Genomic DNA, 13,494 nt, shown 5'->3' on the forward strand with positions numbered 1-13,494 from the left:
TTTTTGAGACCATCTCACTCTGTTGCCAGCCTGGAGTGCAGTGGTGCTATCACAGCTCACTGCAGCCTTGAACTCTCCGGCTCAGGTGATTCTCCCACCTCAGTCTCCTGGATACCTGGGACTACAGATGTGTGCACCATGCCCAGCTAACTTTTTGTGTTTTTTGTAGAGACAGGGTTTTACCATGTTGCCCAGGCTGGTCTTGAACTCCTGGTCTTAGGTGATCCTCCCGCCTCAGCCTCCCAAAGTCCTGGGATTACAGTCGTGAGCCACCAAGCCCGACCTAAACAAACTTTTTATTGTACCAGGCTCACCCCTAAAATTTCAAAGGTTAGAGGCAAGGGTGAAAATGGAAGGTCATATGTCTAAATATCTAGAAGTTGGAAGTCAAGCTGAAAAGGTGTTAAATAAAATATATTTGATCCTCCTACCTCGACAAACAAAACTTCATAACACCTTGGAATGCCGCACCAGTGTGTGAGGTCCTAGGGGGCACAGGGCCTGGCCTAACCCTTTTCTTCTCGCCCAAGGCTCTGTCCTCCCCCTTGAGGGGCCTGGTGCATATGTGTTAAGTACTTTAAAAAACAAAGCTTCAAAACTTATGTCACCTAAATAACTAATATCTCAAAATTATCTGCTCATACCAGATTTTGTCATGAAATAAATGCAGGCCCAATGATAAGAGCAGTACACACTTGTTCCTACTTAGGGCTTTGCAGAGGTAGGACCTTGTTCACCTGAGCTCTTTTGGAAACTGTCCAGCCTGCACATCTGAGTGCTATCCACAACGCGACCCTCCTCCCTGCCACAAATAGCTCCTTCATGGGGTCTAGTGTTGCACTCAGGCATCAAGACCTGTCCTCTGGGGGTCCTGGAGGGCTTGGGACAGAGATTGAAGCAGGCCTGGGAATCCGCCTATAGGACCTTCAGCAAGAGGGTCTTGGGGTTCCTTACAGGTCTAGAAGGGGAGGTAGGGGCTCCTGGTGGGCTTATTCTCTTTATTCTCTTAGCTCCTCTTAAACCTTGGCCTATGAGGATGGGTGCAGTATGAGAAAAGCAAAGCACACCCCAGGATGGGCACCCTTCTTTCTTGGGCCTAAGGGTGACACTTAGCTACAAAAAGTCATATTGTATATGCACAGTTTCAAGAACGCACCCCTTGCATCCTCTCTGCTTCCCACCCCTTCCACCACAGTAACAGTTTTAAATTTTATGCTAATCATTCCCTTTACTTTACTTCACAATTTTGCTATGAATACTTATACAATGAAGGGATATTTAGTTCATCTGGCCACTGAACTTCATATAAATGGAACTGTCCTCTATGTATTCTTCTGAGATTGCCTTTTTCATTCAACAAACTCTGTTCTGTGGTTCGTTTATGTTGAAGCATGTAGCTGGGGGCATCACCTATGGTCACCACATGACATATATAATCACCACGTACTTATCTGCTCTACTGTCAATGGGCATTTGGATTATATCCTGTTTTAAGCTCATACAAACAAGGCTGCTATAAACTTTTGACAACATAGTCCTAATTCCGAAAGACTGGCTCAGATCAAAAAGAGAAGGGATTGATGTTCTACAAAGGCAGCTATGGCTTAATGGAGTGATCACTTCTTAGTAAGAAGAAATGGAAATGGCTACCAATACTATCCTAGCACTCCAACAGCATTCTAATGGCTATTAGAAGTGAAACATGTTGTTAGGAATATGAATGAATCCCAGGCACACTGCTGCAATCCTCTCTCCCTAATCTTGTCCAAAATATTTTTAGCCATCATGTCAAGTGTTCCAACATTTGTCTCTTAATTCAACAGACTCCTGCCCCTCTCCACCCCTAAGCACTCTGGCCTGCCTCCACTATTTTCCTTGAATCCACCAGCACTAATGAAATTGAGCTTTTGCCTGTTTATGTCTGATGACAGATGAAACCTTGACTCCTCTGCTGCCCTCTCCACACGTTCCCTTATGTATCTGCACACTCCACTGCCTCCCGTCTCCTGAAACCCGCCCGCCCCGCCTTCCAGAGCACATGGTCCATCATTAGCACAATCTCCTGAAGATGCAGTTCTTCTCCGAGCATTCTCTTCACTCCGTATTTTAACTGAGCAGCGACTCTCTGCAGAGGATCCTGCCTCTCTGATAGCCCCTCGAGTGGTTGCGGTCTCCATTTTCACCCCACTGTAGTCTATTCTCAACACAGCAGTCAGAGGGATTCTTTTAAACTAAGGTCAGCTTGGTTTAAAACATTACTCCTCTGTGCAAAACCTTCCAATGACACAAATCCCCGTTCTGCTCTGAGTGGGAAAGCCAGGCCTGTGCTAACTGCCAAGCCTCCAGTGGCTTCCATGACTTCATCTTCCATCTTTTTTTTTTTTTTTTCTTTCTGCTCACTTGGCTCCAGCCACAGTGTCCTCCCTGTCTCCTGCAGACACACCAGCTGTGCTGCTGCCTGATGACTTCATGCAGGTCTTTCCCTCTGAGCATCTCCATGGCCAGCACCCTCTTTGCCTTCACATTTTTTTTTTTTTAACTCAAGAATTACCTTCTCCATCAGATACATCCTGATCACTCTATTTAAAACTTCAACTCTCCCCTACACCTTCAGTACTCACAATGCCCAATTCTTACCAGTTCTATAATTTTTCCAATGCATCTTCTTTTCTAACATACAATATCTGTCTGTCTGTCTGTCTATCTATCTATCTATCTATCTATCTATCTATCTATCTATCTACCTACCTACCTACCTACCTACCTATCTATCTATCTGGTCTTGTTGCCCAGGCTGCAGTGCAATGGCATGATCTCAGCTCACTGCAACCTCTGCCTCCTGGGTTCAAGCGATTCCCCTGCCTCCACCTCCTGAGTAGCTGGGATTACAGACGCGCACCACCACTCCTGGCTAATTTTGTTTTTGTAGTTTTAGTAGAGATGGGGTTTCACCATGTTGGCCAGGCTGGTCTTGAACTCCTGACCTCAAGTGATCTGCCCATCTTGGCCTCCCAAAGTGCTGGGATTACAGGGGTGAGTCACCGCACCCAGCCCATTCTACTTTTTTGTATGTTGTCTTGATATAGATCTCTTTTGCTTAGTATCTTTATATGCTAAGTTTCAATATGAATCTTAATGCTGGAAACTGCAAGAGAAACAGTCTACATCAATGACTCCTGTCATTTTCCAGGGATAAGCATGATCCATGCCTAATACTCACATTAAAGGACCATCTTTAAATTCTTACCTTTAGGACATGCTTTACTGTTGTTGAGTCATTTGATTTCAAAAGACCAGTCACATTTTTAGCCAGTTCCTCATGTACAGTCCTCTCCTTGCATGCCCTGGTCTTGAACACGAACTGAAGAAAATCCAAAAAGTGAATAAAGTTAAATACTTTGAAAAATGAAGCTTCAAAAACTATGCCATGTGAATAACTCATATCTCAAAATTATCTGCTCATGCCAGATTTTGCCATGAAATAAATGCAGGCCCAATGATAAGAGCAGGACACACCTGTTCCTATTTAGGGCTTTGCAGAAGTCGGGCCTTGCTCACCTAAGCTCTCCTTGAAACTCTTTGTAGAAATCAAGAGAAAGAGCCGGAGAGCCATTTAACACATTCAAGGAAACATGGAGGGCTTTGACCCACCTACTTAGGACACATTCCCCTTCTCCTTCCTCCATTGGTAACAGGTGGCATGGTAGCAATTCTTCATCCTGAAAGGGTAGAGCACCCACTCAAATAGCCAAGTGGGGAAGCCGGTGCCTTCCAGAGGCCAGTAGGTGAGCTCCCCACAAGCCCAGGGTCTATCATCCCATGCTTAGACACATCTATCAAGGCGTTCATGAACATTGGCCATCAGTAAGATAACAAATGGTGCATACTTATTTTTTTTCCTCAGAAGATTGGTTTTGGCATGCACCACTGAGTGCATGTAATGGCTAGTTTTCAGTATTTCTTCATCTCTTAAGAATATCAGTATCAATTTATGCACATCCATAAAGTTCAAATATAAAATGCTTATTACTGAATTATAATATTTCACTTATGAGTTGGGTTTGCCTCATAGAAGGACATTTCTTCATAATTTTCACAATTCAGATTTCACTATAATTGAGAGTGAAGGCAGGAAAGTGAATGAATGGCTTAACATAGAGGCACATGAGCTTTTGGATCTGTAACTGTTTCTTTAAACTTTGTAGCACACTGGCAACCTAACTTGTCTTGGTGGGATTTGACTTCTCCAAGCTCATCTCAAAGAAGAAAGATGAAGTTAATGGATGCATGAAACTAGATAAGATCAAGAGTAATACAATTTTTCCCTCTCATGGATTATACCTCAGATGAGAGCAATGTCATCAATGAGCTCATGCCATGCACAGTTATTTAGCCTGAAGGGCATTTAAACTGGCACTGAAATATTATTTTAAAATGTTGACTATAACCCATCAGTGCTACAAATCACTGTTAACCATGGCATTTAATTAGACTGGCTTTAGCCACGCATCTTTGAAAAAGGCATGGTGTATGTGTGCATTTTGAATATTGTAGATGAAGTGAGTTAGCAGCATTTAGCACCACTGAACTTGAAATGGTGTTTAGATAACTTCTGAATAAATACAAATTGCATTGAATGTCACATCTTTCGAGGACATTCAAGCATGCACTGAGTCCAGTCACAGAATGATAGAGCTGAGTGTTCCTTAGGTCATTTCATCGCACATCACAGAGGAGAAAACTGAGGTTCAGAGAGGCTGACTGCTCCAGTCTAGAATTGACTAGAATCTTGTCTCTTACTTGCCAGCTTAGTGTTCTTTCCAGAGTAAAATGTGAGTTGATGATATTTATTAGGAGGTATTTTAGATATGTTAAAATTTATTATAAAATTGTTATCAGCCTAAAATTCCACATAGGTGTATTTTTGGATTTAAATCACTTAAAGCAACCTAAGTAGATAATCTCCTGTATTATAAAGTGAGATGGTCCTATTGGGTATTTCAGATATCCTGGTTAAAAATAAGGGCCACACCAGGATGCATTTCTAATGCATCTCTCCAGGAGCATCATCGGTAGAGAGTCTGAGATTTGAGGTACTCACAAAGAGCTAGCCTTGGTAATCACAAAAATAGTCACAACACAGGAGAATTCTTAAAGTAATTTTCAATGATTTCACTGACATGAGGAACATAATATGTGTTGAAATGGAGATGCCTGTGTATAAGACGGGTCAAGAACTTTTATTCTCTTTCTCTCTCAGTCCCTTTAAGGATTGAAATGAAACATTGGGGTAAGCATTGAGAGGGTGAAACCTCTCGAGGTGATTCTGTTGAACGGTAAATTCATCGATACTCTATAAAACTAAGCTATGACCCTATCTTAGGGAGCAAACTAAAAAGGCATGTGTAGGTGGAACTGGCTTTTCACAACTGAGATGTGGATCTTACTGGGTAAAATTATACCGTAAGAAATTATTGTGAAATAACTATTTTCGGCATGTAGCCTATGTTTAAAAAGGGCACACACTCATACTTTGGTATTTGGGAAGACAACCAACATTTCTGACAGATAGAAAACATATGGATATAAAAATTGTTAACGAAAAATATTTCCTTCCAGATGGTATCTTAGAGGGGTTCTCTCCAGAATGCAAGTTCTGGTTACTTCCTTTTATGGGAGCGAGGATTTTTTTTTTTTGAGATGGAGTCTCGCTCTGTTGCCCTGGCTGGAGTGCAGTGGCGCAATCTTGGCTCACTGCAAGCTCTGCCTCCTGGGTTCACGCCATTCTCCTGCCTCAGCCTCCCTAGTAATGGGACTACAGGCACCCACGATCACGCCTGGCTAATTTTTTTTTGTATTTTTAGTAGAGATGGGGTTTCACTGTGTTAGCCAGGATGGTCTCAATCTCCTGACCTCGTGATCTGCCCACCTCGGCCTCCCAGTATGCTGGGATTACAGGCGTGAGCCACCACACCAAGCCAATTTTTTTTTAAAAAACAAGTTTCTAGACATCATGAATATGTTAGTATCTGTCTGTGCATACATATTAAGAGAATATAGTTTTTTGATGAAAAAGCTATGTCTCAAAAAGATTTAATCTATGCATAGGAAAAAGATTAGATATTTAGATCCTCTATGTATTATAAAGTAATTTAAGATACTCTTCTGTATTTCTGGATGGGTTCTTTCTTTTCATTAAAGAGGATGACATTTAGGTGGGAACTACGAAAACACAAACATCATCACAAGTTCACTGGCATTAATCCACAGGCCAACTGGAAATGAGAATAGAAGCATCTCTGAGTGAACACTTGACATAGGACACTGGAAGAAGCAGTGCACATTATGGAATGGGCAAGTGGTTCATGCCAGAAGATAAAGGACTTAACATACCAGAAGCAGGTACAAATATACAGTAACTGGGAAAATGAAATAATGCCTGAGAAAACAATAGAAAGAGCTAAGAAAGCATTGCAGAGGAAACACAGAGCATTCAACAAACCAATAGGAAAGTCTTCCTTAAATTAACACAGGAATCTCATTTACTTGTAATGTTGACTTCAAAAGCACAGCACTTGAGTCTTCTCCTCTATCTTTTTCTTTCCTCTCTCTCCCCATTTAATTATTTATTTGCACAGGTACACATTACTTATACGTTTAAAAATTCACCTTGCCCATTAATGCAAAGAGATGGAATTCTAAGTAGCTAAGGGGAATTCCTGATATTACTGAGATGGGCGCCACTCAGTTAAAGGGAGAAAACTTCCCACTTACTGCACACAGGAAATGAGACAAGCCACACAGCACAAGGGATATGAGCAATTTCCAAGAGGCATTTCATACCTTAATATATGACTGGACAGAATGATCCAGCTGTTCGTCATGGCACTTGGCCACAATGTCGGTCAGAACCCTGGAAAAACAAAGCTGATCAGTGGCCTTTCTGGAGAGGGCAGAAAAATCCCGCTTTAGTTTGTCATTACAGTGCTTCGTAAATTGGGTATTTAATAGTTACCGGGTGAATGAATGAACCAATCTCTGACTCCTTCCTTGCCCTTCTCACCCCCATATCCAATACTGGGCATTTAATATCTATAGCATTGATGACCATTTCCATCAATGAGTCATTTCCAACTTTGAAACTTTGAAACACAAAGATATAAGTAGTGTTGTAATATCACAATGGAGACTTTTTGTCCAAGTTGAATGTGCTAATTACAGTCTGTGCATTTTTGACATTATCTTTTTTGCAAAAGGGATTACTTTTAGTGCCTCATTAAAATTTTAGACTTTTAACTTCAAATTAATAATCATATTTCATTTGAAAAGGGCTTGCCTTCCGATCTATGGGCAGTATATATGCTTTTGGAAGAAGTAATTAGGTTAAGATGCAGTTGGTTTGTTTTGCTTTGTTTTTCCCGTAGCTGGGTTGGGGTTTCCAGTAGCAGTGATGGTACAGGTGGATCTTTTTTCACATGAACACTACTATAGCTCCATGGCTTTTTTTCTTTTTTCGGCTTTTTTTTTTTTCTTTTTTCACATTAACACTATAACTCCATGGCTATGGTGCTCAGGAATATCTCAGAATTTTCAACAGATCTATCTGCTGCAATATTTAGGAGTCTTGCCAACACAGACACACATTCACATGCTGAAAAGAGCATGAGTTGAAGACACGGTTGGGGACTTTTAATGTGGGTCCAGAACTGGATGGTTGTGGAGCCATTAGAGATATTTAAATTGTCCAGAATTTCAGGCTCTGCTTTAAAAACTAGGCTAAAAACCCTCATTCAGAAAGAGGTCAGTAACAGGCCTGTGAGTTAGAAAGATACTGGAAACATTTCAATGCCAAAAGTAACATTTTTTTTTTCCCAGAATTCTATGACTAAGTTTTTATAAAAAATGAACAGCACAAATATAAATTTAATAATTAATTCAAAACACTATCTCTATAAAGAAGAAACTGTGATCTGTGAAGGCATTGGCCAGATTAGAGATGTTGGAAGAAGTCAGTATAGCCAAATTTAAAGTGAGAACAGTTAAAAAATTTAGTATTTTAAAAAAAGGTTCTTGTGGGAATGCAAAATGATACAGCCACTCTGGAGAACAGACACTTTCTTAAATATCAAACATGCAACCACCTTGTCTCCCAGCAATTACACTCTGGGCATTTACTTCAGAGAAACGAAGACTTATGTTTACACAAAACCTGTACGTGAATGTTCATAGCACTTTTATTCATAACAGCCCTAAACTGGAGACACTCCAGATGTCCTTCAACAGGTGAATAATTAAACATACGTGGTGCATCCACATCATGGAATACTACTCTGCGATGAAAAGGAGTGAACTACTGATAGATGCAATGATCTGGATGAATTTCCAGAGAATTATGTTTCGTGAAAAAGCCAATTTCAAAAATTTATACTGTATGATTCTACACCTGTATGGAAGATGTTGCCAGTGGGGAAAACTAGGTAAACGGCACATGGGAAACTGAATTATGTTTTACAATTGCATATGAATCTCAAAATAAAAATTTTAATTTAAAAACCAAAGAAAAAGAGGTCTAACACTTTACTACTAATAATAAGGTATTAGAAGGTAAGGAGTCAAGAGTGGAAAATGCTTAAATTAGAGATGCGTTCAAATGAAATGTAAACACACAACAGTAGATGACTGTTTAGTTATAATTAAGAGTTTGTGTAACTACAGATTATAAAGTCTCTTCTCTTAAGGTTGTGTTACGGATACCTGGTGACAGTTGTAGTTATTTCATCTTCCTCATTCTGTACCAGAACTTTGAAGAGCTGATTCAAAATTATAGGCAGAAAACTCATGATTGCATGAATCTTTTCCACATTCAATAAGTTCTGTAGTAAATTGGCAGAATAAAAAGGGTATCAATGAAATTTGAAGCATGTCCTAGATTCAAGACCTGAAACTATAAAGCTATGAGAAGAAAACATAAGGAGAAAAACTTCATGACATTAGACTGGGCAATGATGTTTTGGATACGACCCTCAAAGCTCAGGCAGCAAAGTGAAAACAGACAAGTGGCACTAGATCAAACTAAAAGGTTTCAGCACAGCCAAGGAAACACTAAGTGGAGTAAAGAGACAACTTTACTCCGTTGAATGGAGGAAAATATTTGCAAACCATACATCTTAGAAAGGGTTAATATCCAAAATATATAAGGAACTCAAACAACTCAATAGTAAGAAAACAAATAACCCAATGAAAAAGTGGGTGAGGAACCCAAATAGCCATTTCTCGAAAGAAGATGTACAAATGGCCAACAGATATATAAAAAATGTTCAACATCATTGATCATTGGAGAAATGCAAATTAAAACCACAGTGTGATATCACCTCATAACTGTTAAAATGGCTGTTATCAAAAAAGGTGAAAGATAATAATTATTGGAGAGGATGTGGAGGAGAAGGAACACTTGCATACTGCTGGCAGGAATGTAAATCAGAAGAGCCACTATGGAAAACAATATGAAGGTTCCTCAAAAAATTAAAAATAGCACTGCCATATAATCTAGCAATCCCACTACTGGATGTATATCCAAAGGAAGTGAGATGAGTATGCTGAAGATGTCTAGGTTCCCATCTTTATTGCAGCACGATTCACAGCAGCTGAGATATAGAATCAATTCAAGTATCCATCAACAGATGAAATGGGTAAAGAAAACGTGGTACATAAACATAATGGAATACTATACAGCCTTAAAAAGGAAGGAAATTTGGTCATTTGCAACAACATGGAGGAACCTGGAGTATATTATGCTAAGTGAAATGAGCCAGGCCCAGAAAGACAAATACCACATGATCTCATTTATACGTGGGATCTAAAAAAGTTGAATTCATGTGGATTCAAAGTGGAATGGTGGTTACCAGGGGCTAGGGAGGAAGTGCTGGGGAGATGTTGATCAAAGGATACAAAATTTCAGTTAGATACATAGGAGGAATATTGCACAACATGGTGACTATAGTTAATAAAAACGGGCTATACTCTTGAAAATCTCTAAAAGAGTGGATATTAAGTGTTATAACCATAAAAATTATAAGAATGTGATATAACAAATACAGTAATTAACTCAATGAAGCTGTTACATAATGTATACATATTTCCAAACATCATACTGTATACAATAAAGGCATATAATTTTTCTTTGTTAATTAAAAAATGAATACATTAGAAAAAAATAAAGTATATTCTGCTGGTATTTTTTTCAGAACTTGAATATGAGCACTGTAGCCCACCTTTATCTGGCTTTATTCTTTATTGCAATTAGTATGGAATATAGGCATGATGGCAATGTTGCAAGGACTCTTGATTTAATAACTAATTTAAAATAAATTGATTCTGATTTTCAATTATTTTTATTTCGGAAAAAACTGATTTTTGCCTGTCTTTTAAGTCAAGAAACAGAAACGATTCAGAAATTATGAAATAAAATCATTTACTCTCTGAATTGATAAGGTATTTAAAAATCTTGAGTAATAATCATCTCCCAGTTTACCAATCAGTGGAAAATATAAATGTCTCCTTTGCATATTTTTACCCTGGAGATCACTGAAACTGCTTGCATGTCATGTTACCTTACAAGAGCGGACGAAATTTGAGGTAGGTGACTGAGACATATCTTTCTCTCTTTTTTGGCACTCTTGGAAAAATGCATTCACATGTGGATCCTACAACAGCAAAAAAAAAAAAAAAAAAAAAAAAGTTTATTTCTGATGACACGTAAACTGTGTTACAAACATAAACCACTGTGATGTGAGGTAAGCACTTCTGTAGGATTGATGCCTTGAAGTGCAAATGCTTTATTAAGGAGTCGGAGGAACAAAGCTTTGATGTGGACATTGCTGGCCTAGTGAAGGCTCTGCATAAACTACAAAGCCCACTCTTCTATTTCATTCTAAGAGGTTTTGTTGTCCTGTTCAACCACATGACAATGGCTGGAGAATTACTTCTCTTGGTTGTGCTTTTTGTGTTGAGAAAAATTTTCCTCATTTATCTTCCCACTCCCGCTTCTTCCATAGAATTCCACCAATTTCTTCCATGCCATGCTTGACAAACATGACAATGCGTACTCTTTAATATCCACGGGGCATATTTTCAGGCTTAGAATGCCTGAATTAGCCCCAGATTAGGAGTCCACAACTCATATCTTAGGATAAAACTGACTATAACACTTGAAATTTATTTCCTGAAAAAGGTGGTACCTGGAAAATTCTCTCATGTTCTGCCCTGAGGGGAGCTACACAGTCAGGCAGTGAGATAAAGAACTTGTGTGAGGACATACTCTGGATGTTTCTCTGGCTTTCTATGATTCCAGAAAGGCATCTGTAGCTTGGGTTTCCCTCATTTCCCTCAGGTCACTATGTGTGTGCGTGTGTGCGTGTGCGCGCGTGCTATTTTCTGTTTTCGAAATGTAGCTCTTTTTTGACTAGAAACAGCTGTTTTCCTTTTAAGTATCACTTCATTGATTCGTCTATTTGCTCATTGTTTATGGAAAGCTGACTGCGTGCCAGGCTCTTAGCAGGCACCGAGGGAGGACAGAGCAGAGGGCAAGGAAGGCCCAACCCCTTCCTCTGTGTACCTTCCATTAAGGTGGGGAGGCCAGCACGACACCACTACTTCCACACACACCTATGTAATCCCATTTGATGAGCACTTCAAACACAAAGCAGGTGCCATCTGGATGAGTGACAAGATGGCCCAGCTTTGTCTGTTGGGTCAGGGAACAGGGAAGGCTTCTTAGAGGAAGTGACAATTGAGCTGAGATCTGAAGGATGGGTAGGAACCAACCAGACCAACAAGGGGAAGGAGGGGGGGTCCACCCCCTGCAATATGGTTCGTAATAGCTGGCGGGGTGGTGGGGGGTGGCAGGGAAGGGGAGTACAATTACTCCCCATATCACGTAGGGTGTCCAACCCCCCCATGATATGGTTCGTAATAGTCAGGGAGGGTGAGTGGGAGAGCTTCTCTTCCCCACTGAAGAGGGGCTGAATGTCAAAGGGATCACTGGGTCTTCCTGGAACCAGGTGGATATTGTTTGGCTGCAGGGCCTTGGGTGTTTGAAAACTAAGGTAAATGCTGCCAGCATGTGGGTGACGAAAGTCAAGGCAGAGAGAGGGTGTGTTGTGGTGAGTTAGAGACCAGCTCTTTGGAGAAAGCAGCTGGAAGCATGAGACAGAGAAACTGAGGAGCTGCTGAGATATACGAAAATATAGGGTTTGGTGGACATTGAGCGTTTTGTGGAACTTGACCAGGGTTGATGGCATGAGAGAAAAGATGGGTTTAAATAATTGTGGGTTCAGGGCTAGGGATAAGAAGTCAATGGCACTTGAAGCCTCAGACGTTGCCGAGAGAAATTTTGGTCCAATGTATATGTGATGCCTGGATTATTTCATTTTCCTTATGGATCAAGTGTGGCTTGTAGATAAAGCAGCATGAAGCAAAAAATGAAAAGCAGATACACATTAAACCTAAGAAAGGAGAAATACATATTTTATGTACTTGTAATAATGTATAGTTTATATCTGTTGCCGGAAAACTCACATTGTGGTAAAATAAGCTGCTTTGCCACGGAAGGAATGAGTTTGTGGTCATTTAACAATGGTAATAATTATACATGTATTGACTTTTGCAGTTCATGATGTATTTCTCATTTTGATCACATTTTGAAATATTTCTCCTTTGGATTACATTTGCTACAACCTTAGGTAGCAGAGACTCTGTTGATATCATTTCTTGTTGAGGAAATAAGGATATCGGAGGTAAAGTGACTTGCCCAGGGTCATGGAGCCAGAAATTAGGTGGGGTGGTTCTCAAATGCAGTTCTGCCAACCTCATGGCCTTCCCATGAGGTGAGCCCTGGGAAGGCATTGGGGATTGGACTTGGTTTTCAGGTAAAGATCTGAAGTATTTGTTTGTTTGTTGTTTATTTATTTATTTATTATTTTTGAGATAGAGGCTCGCTCTTGTTGCCCAGGCTGGAGTGCAATGGCACGATCTCAGCTCAACACAACCTCCACCTCCCGAGTTCAAGAGATTCTCCTGCCTCAGCCTCCGGAGTAGCTGGGATTACAGGCATGCATCACCATGCCTGACTAATTTTGTATTTTTAGTAGAGGCGGGGTTTCTCCATGTTGGTCAGGCTGGTCTTGAACTCCTGAACTCAGGTAATCTGCCCGCCTCGGCCTCCCAAAGTGCTGGGATTACAGGCATGAGCCACCGCGCCTGGCCTTTGTTTTTAACATTTAACATTTTTAACACATGAGTGTTGTCAGTAGAAGCAAGCCATATTCCAAGGGCAGTGTGATCCTATTAAATACACTTCTGGTATTTTGGTCTGAAGTTTTATGGTATGTGGGCTTAAGGGATTAGGACATTCTATCTATCTTGAGGGAGGCATCAGATTATGCCCTTAACATTCTTCCTTTGTAGTATTCAAACACCTGCCTTTCTGACACTTCA

General features: G+C 40.3%; 1 protein-coding gene across 4 annotated transcripts in view; it reads right to left on the reverse strand.

Annotated features, from left to right (window-relative positions):
* Positions 1–13,494, reverse strand: part of DOCK10 (dedicator of cytokinesis 10) — a 279,740-nt gene that overhangs the window by 64,810 nt on the left and 201,436 nt on the right. For all 4 annotated transcript variants that reach the window (XM_025404350.1, XM_025404349.1, XM_025404348.1 and 1 more), the window contains exons 23-26: positions 10,611–10,703; positions 8,755–8,873; positions 6,844–6,913; positions 3,248–3,361 (exon numbers count right to left, since the gene is read on the reverse strand). In XM_025404350.1, the coding sequence (XP_025260135.1) occupies positions 3,248–3,361; positions 6,844–6,913; positions 8,755–8,873; positions 10,611–10,703 (396 nt within the window). The remainder of the gene's footprint in view (positions 1–3,247; positions 3,362–6,843; positions 6,914–8,754; positions 8,874–10,610; positions 10,704–13,494) is intronic.

This window comes from Theropithecus gelada, chromosome 12 (assembly GCF_003255815.1).
Source record: "Theropithecus gelada isolate Dixy chromosome 12, Tgel_1.0, whole genome shotgun sequence".
Taxonomy (NCBI): domain Eukaryota; kingdom Metazoa; phylum Chordata; class Mammalia; order Primates; family Cercopithecidae; genus Theropithecus; species Theropithecus gelada.